Below are 18,839 nucleotides of genomic sequence, written 5' to 3'. Positions count from 1 at the left end.
ATTTAAGGTCCGAAAACATTATTGCATCGCTATTTAAAACACTGATCTTTATATTTTTGCCTGCCATTATTATTTGTTTATTAGATCCAATTTCACTACAATGATAAGTTCATATTTGAAAACTCAACTTCCTTATAAATAAATTTTAGTGATTGTACGTGCATTGCTATTAGTGAAAACTTATCTCTAAGTTGAACTCGTAAAGTAATTATATTATTAAGAAATAATTTTTTTTGTATCGACTCTATAAAATAAGAAAAATTGTGTATTCTTCAATTTCTGACCCCTCTCATTAAAATTTATGATTGTATCTTATATATGTTTTCAGAAGCTGCTAGCTCGGAACTAAGTAAATGTTGTTGGCCTTGGCAGCTCTCGACTTATCCGTTTGTCTGGATTTGCAAAATATACATAATTGCATTTTATAGTTTTTCTTCTTGAGTATTTGTGCAAATTCATGACAAGTGAATGATCAGTAATTACATATCAAAGATGAATTAATGAACTGCAATACAACATCAAGGATGTAGTCATGAAGCATAAGACACTGGATAGCACAATTATTAACTCAAGATTAAGAATAACGTATATCTAAGATTGGTAAAATAAGCTTGAGATTGACCTAAGTGAGGCCTATCATTGTAACGGTCCAGTGACCGTTACAACGGAATAAATAAATCCTCTACAAAATTCATAACGCATAAAATAGGATTTAGCGTCATGTAACGCTAAGTCAGAGGATTTTCGTTGTGAGAACCGTTGTCATGGTCTTTGATCGTTATCAACAGTAACCACCGTTATACTCCAAACTGCTCAGATTAACCTACCGTTGTAACGGTCCCCTATACAGTTACAACAGTCAGCACCACTTTCTTTTTATCAGCTCTCTATAAATAGAAGCTATACCAAGGTTTGAAAAAAAACTCTAGCCGCCTCTAATTTCAATATTTCGTATTTACAGATCTAAAGAAAGCCGTTGTTGCTTGTGCACTCAAACTTCAATATACATAATCAATCTCAAGCTTATTCAATCAATCAACCAACTACTAGATTGATCATGTGTGATCGAATCATTTACTACTTCGAGCTTTGTGCTCCTAGCAATCCTTGAGTCCTCGTGAATCATATTGTCTTGTTAGGACCGTGTGACTTCCCAGAAGATTGTAAGGGCTCACTGATGTGTTGTTTGCAATACAAGTAATAAATCCTAAATTGCGCTCAATCCGGTTGCGAGTATACAACCTTATCGAGTAGTACTTAGGGATCGTCTCCACAGGAACAAGTTGGAATATCAAATCTAACCTAACAATTTAATTTAGTAAAAGAAAATAAAAAGGTTTTTGTTTGTTCAAAAGGTTGGTTTGATTGCGATTAAACTGAATTAAACTAAAGTCTTAAAGTGAAATCTAATTTTTAACAAGTATGAGAAATTAGGGTTTCTTAGGGTTCCTATCCACTAGTGTTATGATTAATTGGTTTGTTAAATTTGTTCTTTTATTTATGAAGGCACAGTTAGATGTTGTAGGTACAAAGTGATATCTCTATATTAATACCATCTTTAAATTAGAATAAACGTCACCTCTCGGTACTTAGCTACGTTAATCTAAAGTCATTAAGTTCTTTACTGTCCTAATTGATCTAGAATGCTATCTTTCACCTCTCGGTACTTGGCACAATTTTCTAAACTATTAGGTGAAGCCCATATAAGACAAGCGTTACCTCTCGGTACTTAGCCTATCAAATACCTAATTCTTTATGGTCTGGACCTAATATTCAATTTCTCAATTGCAAATACCAAATCCTAAGATTTCATGTGATTTCGATTAAGGCTTCACACTCAAATAAAATAAAGAATTGGTCATAACAAAGAACAAGAAGATATGAGATAAAACCAACTAAATCATAACAAAAGTTTCAAGTACAGCCCTAATTAACCCTAGAAAGACTTTTAGCCGTTCATGGCTAAAGCACAAATGGAATAAACAAGTAAAGGAGTTCCAAAGGAAAGAAAATAATACAACCGATCGATGATGTTCTCCTCTTTCTTCTTCTCTCCTGCCTTTCCACTTGTAGAAACTAGAATTCTCTCTCTAAAAACCGTCCCTATCTATTCTACAGGTCTCCTTTTATATGCCCCTCCGAAGCCCAGGAATAAATCCCTAAAAATAGCAAATTCAGGCTCTGGAACCGCCTTATTGCGGGCCGCAAGATACCCATTGCGAGCTGCAATGAGTGCAGGCAGTTAACCCTTTGTCGCGCAGAAACTGTAAACTCATTGCGGACCGCAATCAAACCTATTGCGGACCGCAATGAAAGTCCAGGAAAGCCATCTGAAAGCTGGAAATTTGCTGTGTTACGTTACGAAATTTTAATAATTAAATTCAAACGATTTAAAAGCAAGAATCAAAAATTTGTGCTCATGAAATGGAAGTTTAAACCTTAATTAAGGTCCTAGAAATAAGTAAATTAAGTATGAATCGAAACCGCGTTAAAATTTCGAGATTTTTGAGATTTTATAGGCTGAGTGCGGATGGGTTGACCCGCACTGCGGGTGGGTGCGTTTGCACTCATGAAATCATGTGTTGATCGGAATTTTCTGAAAATTGACTAAGTACTGAATGCGGGTGAGTGATCCGCACTGCGGATGGGTGCAGCCGCACTCATGAATTTTTGTGTTGAATTGAATTTCCAAAAAATCGGCTAAGTACTGAGTGCGGATGAGGTTGACCCGCACTGCGGGTGGAATTCATCCGCACTACGCTCGGACTTTTCCTGAAATTCTGTCGAAAATTTACCAAGTTCCGAGTGCGGGTGAAGCCACCCGCACTGCGTATGATTTCTGTGTTAAATTTCACTTCCGAAAACGACCAAGTGTTGAGTGCGGGTCAAGCCACCCGCAGTGCAGATGGATGCATCTGCATTCAGAGTGTTTTTACCCCTAAAACACAAATCAAACATTCTCTCTCTCCCACTTCGTTATTTTCACCATTTTTAAGTGATTTTCGCCCAAGAGAGAAGAAAAAGAGCGTGTGAGTTTCCGTTTCTTTTAGACTTCCGATTGTTGCGAGAAATCGAGTTTGGAACCGAGTAAGCAGCCGAGGATCTCTCCGAACTCTTCTATTTGGTATTTCTTTCTCTCTTTCTTTCTTTCGAAACCTCAAATTTTCTCGATTTCTCAGATTTTCGTTTTAAACTCGAGATTTGTGTTCGAATTGCTCGAGGACTAGTTCCTCTACACTCCTCGCTTATTATTTGTCAATCTTTTTCCTGATTTCCTTCCGATTTGAGGATTTTGATTTCTAGGGTTTCGTGCCAAAATCCAAATAGAGCATAATCGTGAATTGATCTGTTTAATCCAACAGATTAGACTTATAATCGGAAAGGTTACCCTTTGATCCTGAATTTCTAGAACAATTAACGGCTGAATTGAGGTTTTGACCAAATTAAGGTTAACCTAAAGGTAAATTGAATTGAACCGAGAACCAAAGTAGTGAAACGATGAATGAATGGTAACCTAAGTGGAATTGTGTAGGGTTTAAAGGACCCAGAAGTAAATTGTGTGAGTTTTAAAGGTTTTTAAGTAAGAAAGAAGGAACCGAAAAGAACCGATACCAAAGCATAAGAATTGAATTAGGACTGTATGAACCATTGGTAAACTAAAAGTAAACGTATAGACCACTGAACCCGAATTAAACCAAGTATACGTATAATATAGGTGTAGGCTCGGTCGAGCAAGACTTAACGAGGCAATTTGAGACGCCTGATCCGTAACTAAGCGGTACGCTCGTCATAATAAGGTGTGGGATTCTTGGACTTGTTTGATACTTTATTTTCAGGAATTAAACTGTGTATTCATTTGTCATGTTGAATATCATTGATTGCATCATTGAATTGTGTAAAGCATTTGCATAGCCCAATCAAATTAAACTCGAATTGATGTGACTTGAGTGATTTGCATGCTGGTATGGTTGTAGGTTGTGTCGATCTATTATGATCTGATTTGATTGAAAGTCACCACGATTTGGATATGTATGTGAATGGATTTACGAAGTTAAGCACTTGGATCTAATGAATTTGCCAAGTCGGGTTGTATGCTGACTTGGATTCCCAGGATCCTAATGGCCTTAGGTGAACGGCCCTCGATGTTCCCAGTACCGGTTGGGACGAGGGAGGGTGATTATGTTATGAGATGTGATTGAAAATCGTGGGTGACATGTGTAACGTCTGTGGCTCGGTGGCATTCTCCTACGTGTTAATGCATTTGGAAGGTCAATTGAATATTACGACTATTGGAATGATTCCAAAGAGGATTTTCTTTATATGATTAGAAACCAGACCTTAATAAACTGTTAAGCCAAGCGATTGCAGATGGGTGTCAGATAAAGGGTCCAGCGGTTGGCCATCTGTAGGTGTCAGTAACCCTACAGATGTGGGTTTGATAAAGGGTTCAGCTCGAAAGAACATCTGTAATTGCTACAAGCCCTAATGAATCGAGTTAAGCCAGAATATATGTTGTGTTTGAAATTCATCTTGGAAATTCCGTTAACTGTGATTCATCTAATAAACTGTTGTCGAGTAGTGGCATTATGTTGTTTATGATTATATATATCTGTTTGCATTATTATTGTTTGGGTTTCATTGTTGAATATAGAGTTTGATTGCAAGTCCAATAGTCTGAACTGTGGTAAATTCGCACTGAGAATTTATTCTCACCCCCACCCTCCGGGTTATTTTTACAGGTACGAGTGCGATAGATTCCGGAGAGGCACGCGAGTAGTGGGCCTTATAGTTTACCATCTCATGACCCTAGTTATGTTTTGTTGTATAGTTTAGGGTAGACCTCATGGTTGGTATCCGGAGGAGATACTTTTGTTGTATTATATGCTGACCAGACTGTGTACTTTGATTTGTGTATATATAAACTTGGTTTATATTATTTTGATTTTGAATTGCTGGGTATAATTTGGATAAGCCTTGTAAGTATACACGGCGTTGTATGCTTACGGCGGGAGACTATCGCATCCCGTGGCCGCGGGGTGTGACATGCTGGGTTGATTTCGGGCCGCAATGAAGTCATTTCGGACCGCAATGAAAGTGAAACTGCTCCAACTTCGTGCAGACTTGCTACAAATCACCCGTTTTGCTCTGTTAAGCTCCAAACACTTGACTACCTGCAAGATAAACATAACTAGGGCAGTAACTTGAACTTTTGGACATTTCTAACCTAATCAAACTTAATTGCAACAAAACTTGGCTTAATTTACATAACAAACCCTAGGTTTCAATAGATACAATTTCAGCTTATCACTTACCGGTTCCACCTTGTAATCATTTCTCATTAGGTAAAGAAAGGCGTGCCATCTAGAAGGTCGCGAGCCCCGGAGATGTAGGCGTTAGTGCTAAATTTCATAAACAACTCTCGTGTCAAGTGTCTCTAAATTCTACTATTTATTTTACATTAGTTTAGGACAAAGTTATTATAGTTTCCGCCAATAATAACTTATAGACACGTTAGAATATTATTAAATAGACCAAAACTATAAAAAGACTTATTCACCCTCTCTAGATGCCTTTGGGACCAACAAATGTTTGTATGTACAAGCTCTCTGATTAGGGGCAGATGAAGATTTTTTTCCGAGGGATAAGAATCGGATTCAAATAGGTTATCGGGTTCAAATCCATTAGCTTATCGGGTCTATTCAATGCCTTAAAATCTATTTTTTTGAAATTCACAAAAATAAGATTTGGATTCATTGGTTCAAGAAGACCAGGTGCAGATGTAATTAACCTGAGTGCCCGTTAAACAGCTAGTGGCTATATATAATTGGGAGGAGATGAGATAGATTTATTAAAGTTTAGTGAACCGCACCGGTTGTTGTGTGCAACCTCCAAATGAAATCGGGGCGGTTTAATTAATTTGGTCGAAACCCAACTCTTAAACTCCAAATATGCTGCTATATATACAAAGACAATTAATAATTTCATTGGGAATCGGGGCAGTCCGATCGGCCCTCCGGTCAAAACCGTTCTACTGTCAAGATTCAAATGGATTAGAGTGTGCACGAATCTTAATGCAGATCAAATGGCTCCGACCGGAAATCATTATTCACAAGTACAACTATGCAAGATGCTCGGTATAATTAATTTATGTTCTACTAATTTGTCGTTATTAACATCTCACATAAAATATAGATTAATTCATGCAAACCGTGTGTATTCTCACCACCCCATGTGCCAGCTGCTTCAAAAAACTCAATGTATTGGTGAATAATTTGCTTAAAATTTGAGTGCTATAACTAATGTATGTATATATTAACCTGATAATTAACCTCTATCAGGATTTAAAACATATAAAATAAACTAACTACTATATATATGTTATGTTAATTGTTATTTCCTCAAGTCTTTATTTTAGTTCTGGAGTCGTTCCAGTGGCCATCCAATACCAACCGCCCCGCCCAGACCATGCATGGCACCTTCTATATATATTGCATGTTAATTAATTATGTTTAGAACAAAAAAATGTTTTCCTTGAGACACGTAGCACAATATTCTCAATCGTCTAATTTGCCTTAATTATTAATACCTATGGACGGCTTGTCTTTATGCATGTGTAAGCCCCTTCTCGATCGTCTAATTTGTCTTAATAACATGCTCCTAATTCTCTATATATGCTACTGTTGTTCCATATATACATACAACTAATCTACTAGCTAGCTAGAGAGAACCAAAGAGAAAGAGAGAGCTAGAGAGAGATGAAGCTAAGTCCAAAGAGGTTGTTTAAGAGAAAGCCTAAGCTAAATGAAAATGGGGAAAAGATTGGTGCCGGATTGTACGACCGGTACGAGACTGAATGGGAGGTGAGGCCGGGAGGGATGCTGGTACAGAAGAGAGTGGAAGGGAGAGAAGAGGGCAGAGTCTCCACTGGGCATCAGCATCAGCATCAGTGGCACGACATCTCCATTGGTGCCACCTCTACCTTTGGTAAGCCCAAGTCATCATTTGCTTTACAAATTAAATCTTTAATTTACCACTCACAATTATATATAGTTGCGTATGGCCTTTTCTTCTGACTTCATCATATTAAAAAATGCAGGGGAACTAAAGGTGCTATTGTCCCTGGCGACAGGCTTGTGGCCCAGAGAACAGAGACTCATATTTAGAGGAAAAGAGAGAGAGGATTGTGACCATTTACACATGGTAGGAGTTCAAAATATGGACAAAGTGCTCCTTTTGGAAGACCCAGCCATCAAAGAAAGAAAGCTTAGGTCAAGCACACTTGCACAAATCATGGGTGTGCCTAGCAATTCTTTCATTAGGGCTTAGCTGACATGTTAGTTTCTTTAGACCTTTCAATGACAATTGACGGGTCCTTTTCTATGCTTTTCAGTAAATTTCATACACTTGTAATGTAAACAAAGGCTGATTTATGCAATGACTTAGAGAACACCCCATATCTAATGACTAATGTCCAATGTATCCTAATACAAACAGTTTGCTAACGACCACAAACCTGTGCTAAAAAATAAAATAGAACAGTCTGAAATATTAAATTTACAACTACAAATAAATCTATCTATCATGAAGATTTCACTTTACTAGCACGAAAGGTTAAATACTTTGATCTCTCAGCGTAGTAACGTTTCACTTCCTTCATGGCTGCCAGGAGCACATGTAAAGTAACCGGGGCAAAGAAAGGCTGACAAAGTATAAACATTAGAAAAAAGTTTAGAAAAGAATTTATATTTCCAAAGGTACTTAAATTGAACCTTTATCTGGTATTAGTAACTTATGGTGGGATAAATTATGTTTAAGACTAAAAGCACAGGAATCATAGGCAAGAACAAAGAAGTTATCACAAAAAGCTAGAATGGCCAAAAGAGTTGAAATCAACATCATTACAGGTCCTTCAAATGTGCAATTAAGCACCAAATTAACCTGTTACTGTTGGAATTGTGCAATCAAGCCTTGATCTGGAAGCTAATTCAACTTAAAATACCTTTAGTCAATTCAACATTGAGTTACCCCAATAAGACCTAAGTAACACCAAGGGGGAAACTAAACCTCGAGCTAACCCAATAAGGCTATAACGTCTGAAGTAACCTTCAACTGGTATTAAATTTGATTATGTTACATAACAACAGCTAACATTTACCTCAATTACAAATTGAAACACCAACAAAAACAAATTAAAAACCATAGAGGGAACTTTTGGTAAACTGATGCAATGCTGCCAGTAAGCACGGGTTAAAACCAGTAAATGACAAAAAGCATGCTAGAAGTTTAGGACAAGACTAACCATGTAAATGGCAAAGTAATGTTCCATGGAAGAATAGCTGATTGACATGATAGATGGATGAAAAAATGCATCCTCTGCTAAAGCCCTTGCTCTGGTTGATGACACTATAGAACAATGAAATCAAGAACGACAAAAGAAAATTAAAAAACTAAAGCCATAATTTCAAATTTTCAAGTGTAACAAAGTCGACATGAAATTAGAACACTCCACAAATCAACTCCCACGAAAAAGAGGTATTCCCAAATTCCAATGATAATGACAGGTCGAAAACAATGAGGGCATTTTAGTCATCATAGGAAAAATAAATAAGACAGCTTTTGAGAGGAAGATTTCTTTTTTGACTTCCAAGTTTGGAAGGTATGTTTCCCAAAAAAAATAAAAATAAAAAAAATAAAAAATAAAAGATAACACATTGAGTAAAAGAAATTTTCACATACAAGCTGAGGCATTGTTTATCCCACGAGAGATGTTTCTCTCAGCTAAATTTGCAGCTTCAAGTGACAGCTCTACCTGAAAAGGTCAAACTTTACTAAAACTTTACTAAAATCTGTAACAAGTTATATTGCTTTATACCAATACCAAGCCTGTCCATACTGGCACAGGTTAAAGCCCAACCAAAAAACAACAAAAATCAATTCTCAATTAGCTGTGTACTGCTCAATCAATCCAATTTAAACCTCAATCTAAAATATCAAGGAAAAAAAATGGGAATTGCAAGAAGAGAATTATTAGACCTAATTAAAGAGAGATGAAATGACCTGTTTTCCGATTTCGTCCATTACAATCATTCTTGGAAGTGATTCCACCTGATAATCACAATTATGATTCAGAAATCAAGAAGAGAAAACCATGAAAAAGCACGAATTCATCTACAAACAACCATAACTACTAAAAGACGAAAAATTCTTACTAATCTAGAGAGAGATTGAAGTGTGTTGAGGCCCGACAAGAGATTAAAGCAGGTGTGCTGTCGGTACAACAAGTCCAATTCCCTGCAAAATTTGAGGAGATAGATACAGTATTTCATTCTGGTATTGGCCTGACTAATATCATACTGTCCCTGCCCCAAATACACAATAAAAACCAAACTATACATCCAACCAAACTGATTTGTGATTATGCCTTACGTATGCCTCCAAATATCCTTGACTTGGGCTCAATTTAAGATCAAATTCAGAAATTTGCACCACTTCAAACTTGAATAAACCCACATCTGCCCCCAACTTGACATCTTTTCAGGTACCTGACCCAAGAGGGCAACGTCCGGACTGTTCATCCTAATCTCAAAGCTTACTGGCCCCCTATAAAGTTGCCAGTGCATCACTGGACTGTCCAGATGTTGCTCACTCTATCAGCTTCTTCTCAACCTTTAAAGCTTTAATTTTGTCCAATTTACCCTCAACTGAGCTATTAAGCTTTTCGCTAAGCAAATTCATCCTCAACTCCCAACTAATTCTTAGTAATGCTTTGCTTTACCAAGCCAGACACAATTTACCTCAATTGCGAATATAATTCACAGAGATAAATATCCCTAAAGAAGTGCACCAAATATTATTGAAACTGCAGAATTGTCCACACAAACACACACACAGCAGAAGCAATCCATGAAAGCAATAAAATTAAGTCTGAATTAAATAAGTGGAATATGGCTTATTCCTGACTTCATTCCAGCCCTCACCTCCTATTGAATTTCTTAAGAAAATATCCATCACACTTGGCATTCAGAGAGAGAGAGAGAGAGAGAGAGAGAGAATGAGAACAGGGAATATCAAAAATAATATCTTACCAGTCTGTGAAACCTTTCTCACTTGCCAGAAACTTAAATATTGGATCTGATTCAACATAATTAGAATTTAGTCCAAATAGAAGGCGGAGCTGCCCAATGAATACTTCAATTATCTTCTCAAGTTCCTGTACAAATTTTCAAATAAAATAACTTACAAAAAATAAAAAATAAAAAGATACCATATCCGACCTATACAAAAAAATAAAAATAAAATAAAGAAGTAGAAACTCAGACAAAAACTTGTACCGTGTAGTTCAAACTAAGCTTTTGAAACACCTTCAATTTAATTTACTTTTCTTTTACTATAGAATTCAATGACAATGTAAACTGACCTTGGGGGGCAATGAGTCTCTGACAAGAGGGATCCCTTGAGATTGCATAGAACACCGAGGTGGATTCCATATAGCAACCCCTCCCCACATCTAATCACATATAATTAACAAAGATCACTTAATCTAAATGTACACTAGGAAAAAGGAGGTTCAAATATATAAAAGCAAAGTATCAGTATTACTCACTGGAGATATAAAAGAATTTGTCTTGGACTTCTCTCCCTCGGGGGTTTTTATGTAAAGAGGACATTCACTTGCAGATGGCACATACCTAATACAAAAGAAAAAAAGAAACTTAAAACGTCCCCTTCAGACTACTAATGATAGGATAATCAATATCATATTATAAGATTACTATATCAGTGTTAAATGGAAACCAGCCAGGACCTAGATTTGAATTCTTGAGAAGTAGCAGATTATTGGCAATTCACAAGAGTTCTTTTGTTTAAAATAGTAAGATTGATCAAACTTAAACAGTTCATTAAAATAAGGCTTAAAAGTACAAAAGCAAGAGATTGTATGCTGAACCTTTGAAAGAGAGAGTGAATCAAATTTTTGTTTTTGCAATTCCAATAATTTCGGGCCTTCTTTGCTAGTTAATGCAATGAAGGGTTTTGCAAGCTTCTCAAGAAAAACAAAAAGAAAAGAAAGAAAAAAGGAAAAGAGAAAAACAAGTAGAACTAAGGAGCATAACCTATGATAATCGATCGGTTAAAACTTCAACCAAGACAAACTGCGTGTGCCACATAATACAGAACATTTCAAAGATTGATTTTGGTCTGTTTTCTATTCACTTTGATTCTATGAATAAAATGAAATTAGTTTAGGAGCAACCATTAAGCTCAGGCCTAAATGACACTGGACTAGCAACAGGTACTCTTGTTTTAGTACCTAGTTTAGAGTTGAGTACAACAACAAAACTATAAGAATTAAGTGAGAGAATATACACCACAAACTGAAGCACCTTGGACCGTCCTGATGCTGAAAGAGAAGTATCCAAATGCCACTCATTTGAGTTTACCTATCAATAATAATTGAACTATTTTATTTTAAGCAAAAAGAACATAAAATAGTAGGTCTTTAGTAGCGCTACATACTAAAAATTAAGTGAAGTTTTTGAATGAGCAAAAAGGAAAGGAAATCTGTAAATTAAATACTGACAAGTTCACTTCCTCTAAATTTTATCTGCATGGCTACTGCAAAACCTCAATTTTGAGAATTACGAAGCTCAGCTCAATTTTGATTTGCATGATATGTTTTCAATTTTTTGCTGAAAAGAATCATGAAAATCTCTTGCTAGGTACACGTATTGGTGTATTGGTACATGGAATTTACTTTCTCATAGATTCATATGTATTAAATTTACAATCATGGAATACCACATTTTTATAGCATACAAGGAACATACAAAGAAAGGCAGGTCCCCGGTATCAACCACGTAAGCCTCCAAATTATCATCCCAATATGACGTTGACGACTTTGGTGCATGGTACAAAACCTAGGATAAAAAGAAAAAGTTAGAAAAATCATACAAGTTTAGACGATTTCTTATATATTTTAGAAGCTTGGAACTTTATATCATCTCCAAGTTGTCTTTTTTCAAACAACTGATAGTTTGAATGAATAAAAGAAACTAACACACCTGACTCTCCATGGTTATGTTTGCAACAGGCGCCAAAGCCTCCATAACAGGTCCTAACAAGACCTCTCCAGTCATTTGAAAACCCCTGGATGAGAAAACAACACTCCCTCAGATTCTTTAAAATTAATACATGAAAAAAAAAAAAAATCTAGTACAACTAGAATCAGAGAGACTGACTATATATAGGTACATACCAATCATAAACCCAACCACTCGGATCCGAATTGAGCAAACTAAATGAGAGAACAACATTCCCATCTGAACCGACTGGTACATACTCCCCTTTCCCGACCCCTCTTCTCATGAAATAATCTCCAAATACTGAGCCAATTATCGAACCGACACTAGCACTATCATCAAGTTTGTTCACCACCATCCAGGCATGCCGATGTTTCCCAACAACTACTCTCTCTCGTTCCCCTTCCATTACAAATACCGAATATACCCTCCCGGCACATCCTCCTGCTCTCTCATTGACAGCTGACTGTAACAACTCATCTACTTCACTATCATCTCTATCTGCAATTGCATCGACCAAACCTGCGCCACCACATCGCCACTGACAGGCATCAGAAGGGGCATTGCCCATATGATGACAGTTGGATCCGAAATCAATGGTAGCTGAAAATGTGAAATTACAGTTGGCACATGCTTGGGTAGTAAGGTGTGCATTGAGCTTTTCAGCAATGGAGAGAGAGAAAGAAGAGTCGGGTTGTATGGATGGAGAGAGAAAGATGGCTTGGAAGTGGCAGGGGAAGGAGGGAGGATTGGACTGGAGATACTGGGAAAGGGAGGAAATGGCGGCAGAGGGAAGAGGCGAACGGTGGATCTCGGTCGATTTGAGGAGGAACGGTGCACCTAAGAGGAAGGAGACGAGAACAGAGACAGTGAGAAAGAGGCGCTTGGTGCCCGGCTTCCTCGTGCGTTGGATTGATTCGGTACTGGTGCCGGCATCAGTACCAGTACCAGTACCAGAGCTGGTCTCGTCCGCCATTAGTAGGGTGGAGCGAAGAAGGAAGGGACAACGACGACGACGGATCGGAGTCCCGAACCCGAAGTCACCCGTGTAGGTGAAGTGACGAAATTACCCTTGAAATCCTTGCTTTAGTTTTCGACGATCCCTCAGGTACCGCACGTACCCAAGGAAATTCGAATCGAGCGATCGGGCGGTCGGGCCTGCCTTGCATGGATTCCTCAAGATCCGTGCCAGATTAAAATAAACAGTCCAAATCTCATTCTACCAGATCAGGTACCAGACTGGATTTCAATACTCCATGCGGTTCCACAGGGAAAGTTGCGCGAGTAAGAGAGAACATGAATTTTTTTGTGTGTGTCACCTCTCACCTGCACAAAATTTTGAAGCGGGTCAAGAAATTGAAGACGATACACACCCGATACGGATACGGGGCTCAATTGAAAGTATCCGAGTAACATAGCTCCTCAGTCCTCACACAAAAGAGCAAACAAAAATATAAAAGCCAAAAAACATAGTATCTTCCTTCCTTGTAATTTACAGTTGAGACTTGAGACAATTAATCAACACCATTAAAACTCATTAATTAGATAAAAGATGAATGTTATGTGTGAATTAGGAACTTACTGATCTCAATATTTTCAGTTGGCCGGCACAAGATTCAGTTCCTGCTCTTCTTTTATTTTATTTTCATTATTTTTTTTTTTGGGGGGGGGGGCTGAATATTTTCCACGCTGCTTAAAATTTTTCCAGCCATAATTGAATATTTAGAAGGATTTTCTAAGGACAGAAAAATTCGATGAACATAAATATTTACAGAATACTACTCTACTCTGTATTGGAATTTTTTTTCTGTTCTGTTCTGGTCTGGACATGAGACGATTCCTTTTTTCAAGACTTCTGTCAACAAAGTAGTTGGTATATTATATTTATAACAATCATATTTTCAACAAAAAAAAAAAAAAAAGCTTCTGATAGATAAAATCAAATCGATTGGAGTATAAACCCGAATTCAAACTCACAAAATTAATTCGAAAAAAGGACTCGCAGCCATAAAATTGTGATATCATATCATGATTAATTTCTGCATTATTGTTTTCCATTTTATACAAGGGAGGTAATAGTGAAGCAGTGTGAAATAGGATAAAAGTTATTCATGTAACTGAAACGATTTTACGGATGAGAGAAAAATTGCTAAAAAATGACCTTTATTTCATACAACCAAATATATATATCCACACACAAAAAAAAAACCAGGAGGCCACATGTTCAAAATTTGACCGAGAGATTTCTTGGAATATTTAAAAAAAAAAAAAAAACCTTAAAACTCATTCTTTTATCTGAAAAAACAAATATATTACACTTACCAACCGATCTACAAAATTACAACTGTACACATGGTAGTGAAACTACAACACCTTGCCCATCATATATACAGAGTGTATATTTATATATATATATATATATAGTTTCATGCATGGAAACTCCTCTAATTATATATGCTGCTGCCATGCCTAGCTCTCCGATCGACATGCACTTGCGTATTTGCTTTTATATATGATTTATGAAGTACTCATGGATTTCTCTCCTCCTTCATCTTCTTAACTAACAACGACATTACTTTAACGACCTTCATTTTGCTCACAAGAAGGTCCCATTTGCCGGCTTCCGATTTTTGTTGCATTTGCTCTGCCTTGATCTTAAATTGCCTGGAAATTAAATTATAAAGAATAATTAAATTTATAAGCATGAGATCGATGATCAATAAATATAATATATATAGTGTAAATGAATTAATTGGGATAATTAAAGAGCGAGTAGGCGCGTTTTGAGAAGACATACATGCAAAGAGGCAGCTTGCATGAGGCAGTGCGGTGGCACAAGGCAGAATGGAGGCGCAGGAGTTGCCACATGCGACGGCAGCGCATGCAGCTGTTTTTGTGGCAGGATGCAAAATGGCGGATGAGCAGCTGGATGCCTCTGCATGTCTCAAATTTATCACACGGACTATGTGGTGGTGCCCTGTCCATGGGACCCACCTCAGTGCAACCTTCCTCGTAGATGTGGCCAAGGCAATCCATGACTTCATTCAGCTCCAAGTAAACCTGTTGCGTTGCCCTCCTCCTCCTCTGTCGCTTGCGTTTCTGTGTATCACAATTAAAAAAACTAATTAAAGAAAAGAATCACAACAATTAATCAATCATTAAATAAATATCAAACAGAAATTAACTTACCAAATCAGTTTCATCCATAAATTGAAGAATGTCAAGTTCCAGCCAGGGATCATTCTCTTGCAAAAATCGCCACGCATCTGTATCTTGCACCGCAGCAAAATCCTTGATGATAAATTTCAAACAGCGGAGATGCAATCGTGGTGCATCGCATAAGCGTGACACTTGTAGTACATCTAAAATTGTTTCGCTTGTTAGGAGATTTGCTACCATCATTTCACATCTCCTTTTCAACCAACTCGCTTGATACACATGTGACAGAACCAGTAAATGCATCCCGTATTTTTCCACATCTTCTTCTTCTATCATATTCATACACCTATATTTATATATATTTAATGATTAATGAAAGGTGTAGTCGATCGTGTAGATGTAGAAAGGTCAAAGGCAATATAATTAATTCAAGGTGTAGATGTAGAAAGGTCAAAGCAAAACAAAAGAATAAGAATAAGAAGATTTTCCTAGCTAGCTAGGTTCGGTTCTTTACTTCTTTTGAATAGACCACCACCACCTGATTAGACTAGAGATATTTAATTGGTAAGGACTAAGGAATTGCAGTCAGTCCTAACTCCTAATCTATTTCTCTTCACTTTGTCTTGTCTTGTCGTGATGCTATTTCTCTCCAATTTCTTTGATAACAATGTCCGTCCCAATTAAATCAATCAAATAGATAAAAAAAATTAAATTCAATTCAATTAAAATTAACCTGGATTGGAGAGATCGAACGAAAGCCACGACAGCCTCATGCGGCACGCCCAAGATTTTAATTTTATTTTTTCTCTGCTTTTCCTTTTGCAATTGCAGCACGCGCTCCAGTACAAGAGACCCTGATGCCTGTAACAAATTTCAAGTCCAAATTAAATTAATCTCTCAAATTGCTCGATCGCAAAAGAAAAAAGAAAAGGTTGGTGGAGTTTGAAAATCTACCAGGAGAGTTGAATTAGCAGTTATCCTCCGTCCGCTTGATGTTACTATTTGTACATGTTCATAGCTGGTGGCGTTGTTGTCAATCGCCATTCTCTCTCTTTTTGTTTGGAAACCTTGGCAGAGAGTCACCATTCTATATATATCTCTCTCTCTCTTTTCTTTTTCGTGGAGAAGGAGAGCAATAGTAAGCGCCTAATGCGAGGTGAGGTAGTGCGATGCTCTGTTTTGTTGTTCAGCTTTATATATATATATATATATAGATAGAGGGGGAGAGGGGAACAAGAGAGAGAGGCCCGGTCCCTAATTAATTAATTAATTATTAAAGGTAATTCATCCTTGCCCTTCATTAAGTAATCTAAATTTTCATTTGAACAGAAGGTAAATTATATTTTTTAAAGAATGACCTCTGTCTCACATAATACGTCACCAGTGACATATATTTTATATTAGTGGTTTAATAATAGATGTGATGTTTGCTCCAGCCTCCAGATAATAGAGGTGCAAAGTTGGAGTTGTCAATCATGCTTCTCATTTTGTGGAATTTAAAGAACGGCGGCTATTGGTATTTGGTGATAAGCGCACCAAGTAACCAAGTTGGATCATGGGACGGGACCCGCTTTTTGATAAGGAAGCTATTTAACAAAGATATTTATTATATAATTAGTGACGCAGAGAACGGCGGCAATTAGTGATACTTATTAGTAAAATATGATTATGTAATTAGTGACGCAGAGCAGAGCAGAGAGATGTCATGTCTTTATGTCTAGGCGAAGGGGATTGAATCGTCTGCTCTCCCTGCCCCCAGAGTCACTATTGATGGATCATCTAAATCCTAAACTCTAAATTCTAAATCCGGTCACACCCCGCAGTGACTGAGGGGGCAGGATTTTCCTGCACCCTGGGGGGCAGGTGATCTGCTTCCTAAAAAATTGATGTAGCTGTTATGGAAAGAATAAATTTGGCATCCATCTATGTGTAAAAACATAGTGAATATGCGACTGCATTCTATTTTCTCACATTCAAAAAAGTACTGGACTCACCACGGTTTATGCAAAAATTAATATGCAAAGTTATATTTTTATATATTAATAGTTATTAATATATATTTTATCAAGTATTTATACGGATATCGGGTCAGGTTCGGTTATAGATCAGATAATTAAATGAAACCCATATCCTACCCATTATAGTATCGGTTCCAGTTCGGATTCGGGTTGGATATTAAATTATTGATTTTGTAACTGTACCCATAATTTAATCGGTTATATTTTTTAAACCATACCCTATCCAAATTAATCGAATCCGGTCGGATCTGGGTTGATTCTGGGTCGGATCTGGATAATCGGGTAAAAGTAACACCTCTAGCATGATGTGAAGAATGAAAAATAATTAGAAAGGCCATATAAAGAGAATGAATCATTTGTCTCTGGAAACTGAATATATATTTCGTACACAGATTACATATTCTTATATTTTTCAAAAAAAAGAAAAAAAACAAATGAATAATTTTTAAAGTTAAAATAAATTTTAATAGAAAAGTTAATAAATTGAATAAATTTGTAAGCTTTTGAAATTTAGAAGGATAATATGATATTATGAATTTGAGAGAGAAAATACGTAATTTTAATATTTCTAAGGTGTATACGTGAAATTTTGTCATTTTTATCTATCTTAGGCCATGTTTTGGCCATTCAAATTGGATCCGTTCCCGTTTTTATTCCTGTTCCCGCCTGGCAGCCGAACAAGGCCTTAAATTCTTAGATCTGATAATTAATTTTAAAGATAAGTTTTTAATATTTCTCGTGATCTTTAAAGCATTTTAGAAAATATATACTCGATTATGAAGATAGATTTGTATGAAATGAAATAAATATATATTTGTCCGTTTTAAATATAAAATAATTTTACAACTGTCGAAAGAAATTTTAATTGACCAAAATATGATTTGATGTTTGTCAATAACTATCTTAAAATTCGAAACTCATGAATCATGATCCAAAAACAATAAAAATACACCCGTAATTGTACTTGTCCGAACCAAAATAAACCCTTGTCATACCAGATTAATTAAATTAAATTAAAAGAATAAACAGAATACATAATCAATAATTTCTATAATATTTTTGAAAATCATATCAGAATAACTTTTAATCAATAAATCAATAACTCTCCTACAAAATATAGAAGTTTAGTGTAAACTATATAGGTAAAATATCTGCTTTATTCAAACTTTCTTGTATTTACTCGAATGTAATATAATATAACTATATAAAATAGTGCATAACATTTAGAAAAGGAATTGTAAATTAATTTATAGAACAGATTAGGTTTGTCATATTACAAGTGTTTTTATCTATTTGATTATTTCTCTTCTGGTTTGTAATATCTAGCAGTTTGTTTGTTGCGTTATTAAAAATAATACATTCCATTTTTCATGGGGCGTTTGCTTTGTCATTGTATGATATAAATCTCATTTAATGCATTAAATTAAATATATTATTGCATGTAATCATTTCTAACAATTTATATGGATTTTTGTATGTTGCATATTATTTAAATGTTGCACCTATCGTCATTATTTCATTTAATTCTTGGTTTTTGTTGTTAGATGCAATTAATAAACGCGCGCTATATTCAGATAGTCGTGAA

At 36.2% G+C, this 18,839-nt stretch overlaps 3 protein-coding genes across 3 annotated transcripts; 1 reads left to right on the top strand and 2 right to left on the bottom strand.

The window, feature by feature from the left end:
* Window positions 1-6,739: 6,739 nt before the first annotated feature.
* Window positions 6,740-7,443, top strand: LOC144562080 (BAG family molecular chaperone regulator 2-like). The gene is made up of 2 exons (XM_078311218.1): window positions 6,740-6,984; window positions 7,097-7,443. The coding sequence occupies exons 1-2, from the start codon at window positions 6,756-6,758 to the stop codon at window positions 7,324-7,326; spliced, it is 459 nt and encodes a 152-aa protein (XP_078167344.1). The 5' UTR covers window positions 6,740-6,755; the 3' UTR covers window positions 7,327-7,443.
* Window positions 7,436-13,088, bottom strand: LOC144562079 (uncharacterized). The gene is made up of 12 exons (XM_078311217.1): window positions 12,254-13,088; window positions 12,060-12,144; window positions 11,826-11,915; window positions 11,365-11,438; window positions 10,604-10,688; window positions 10,418-10,507; window positions 10,086-10,210; window positions 9,210-9,291; window positions 9,058-9,105; window positions 8,737-8,809; window positions 8,300-8,403; window positions 7,436-7,699 (listed from the first exon to the last, which is right to left on the bottom strand). The coding sequence occupies exons 1-12, from the start codon at window positions 13,051-13,053 to the stop codon at window positions 7,580-7,582; spliced, it is 1,776 nt and encodes a 591-aa protein (XP_078167343.1). The 5' UTR covers window positions 13,054-13,088; the 3' UTR covers window positions 7,436-7,579.
* Window positions 13,089-14,212: 1,124 nt separating this feature from the next.
* LOC144562086 (BTB/POZ and TAZ domain-containing protein 1-like) lies at window positions 14,213-16,397 on the bottom strand. The gene is made up of 5 exons (XM_078311221.1): window positions 16,191-16,397; window positions 15,970-16,097; window positions 15,267-15,582; window positions 14,875-15,176; window positions 14,213-14,741 (listed from the first exon to the last, which is right to left on the bottom strand). Exons 1-5 carry the CDS (start codon window positions 16,320-16,322, stop codon window positions 14,606-14,608), a joined length of 1,014 nt encoding a protein of 337 aa, XP_078167347.1. The 5' UTR covers window positions 16,323-16,397; the 3' UTR covers window positions 14,213-14,605.
* Between the last annotated feature and the right edge of the window lie 2,442 nt (window positions 16,398-18,839).

This window comes from Carex rostrata, chromosome 11 (genome assembly GCF_964058835.1).
Source record: "Carex rostrata chromosome 11, lpCarRost1.2, whole genome shotgun sequence".
Classification (NCBI taxonomy): domain Eukaryota; kingdom Viridiplantae; phylum Streptophyta; class Magnoliopsida; order Poales; family Cyperaceae; genus Carex; species Carex rostrata.
This window is presented reverse-complemented; position numbering and strand designations above follow the sequence as displayed.

Excerpts from the sequence above, each read along its gene's own strand:
- LOC144562080 (XM_078311218.1), top strand. The coding sequence starts at position 6,756 with ATGAAGCTAAGTCCAAAGAGGTTGTTTAAGAGAAAGCCTAAGCTAAAT. Across the intron at positions 6,985-7,096 it reads TGGTGCCACCTCTACCTTTG|GGGAACTAAAGGTGCTATTG; the intron begins GTAAGCCCAAGT and ends TAAAAAATGCAG.
- LOC144562086 (XM_078311221.1), bottom strand. The coding sequence starts at position 16,322 with ATGGTGACTCTCTGCCAAGGTTTCCAAACAAAAAGAGAGAGAATGGCG. Across the intron at positions 15,177-15,266 it reads TTATGGATGAAACTGATTTG|AAACGCAAGCGACAGAGGAG; the intron begins GTAAGTTAATTT and ends TGTGATACACAG. Across the intron at positions 14,742-14,874 it reads TGCAAGCTGCCTCTTTGCAT|GCAATTTAAGATCAAGGCAG; the intron begins GTATGTCTTCTC and ends TTTAATTTCCAG.
- LOC144562079 (XM_078311217.1), bottom strand. The coding sequence starts at position 13,053 with ATGGCGGACGAGACCAGCTCTGGTACTGGTACTGGTACTGATGCCGGC. Across the intron at positions 12,145-12,253 it reads AGTGGTTGGGTTTATGATTG|GGGTTTTCAAATGACTGGAG; the intron begins GTATGTACCTAT and ends TTTCTCATCCAG. Across the intron at positions 10,689-11,364 it reads AAGGTGCTTCAGTTTGTGGT|GTATGTGCCATCTGCAAGTG; the intron begins GTATATTCTCTC and ends CTTTTGTATTAG.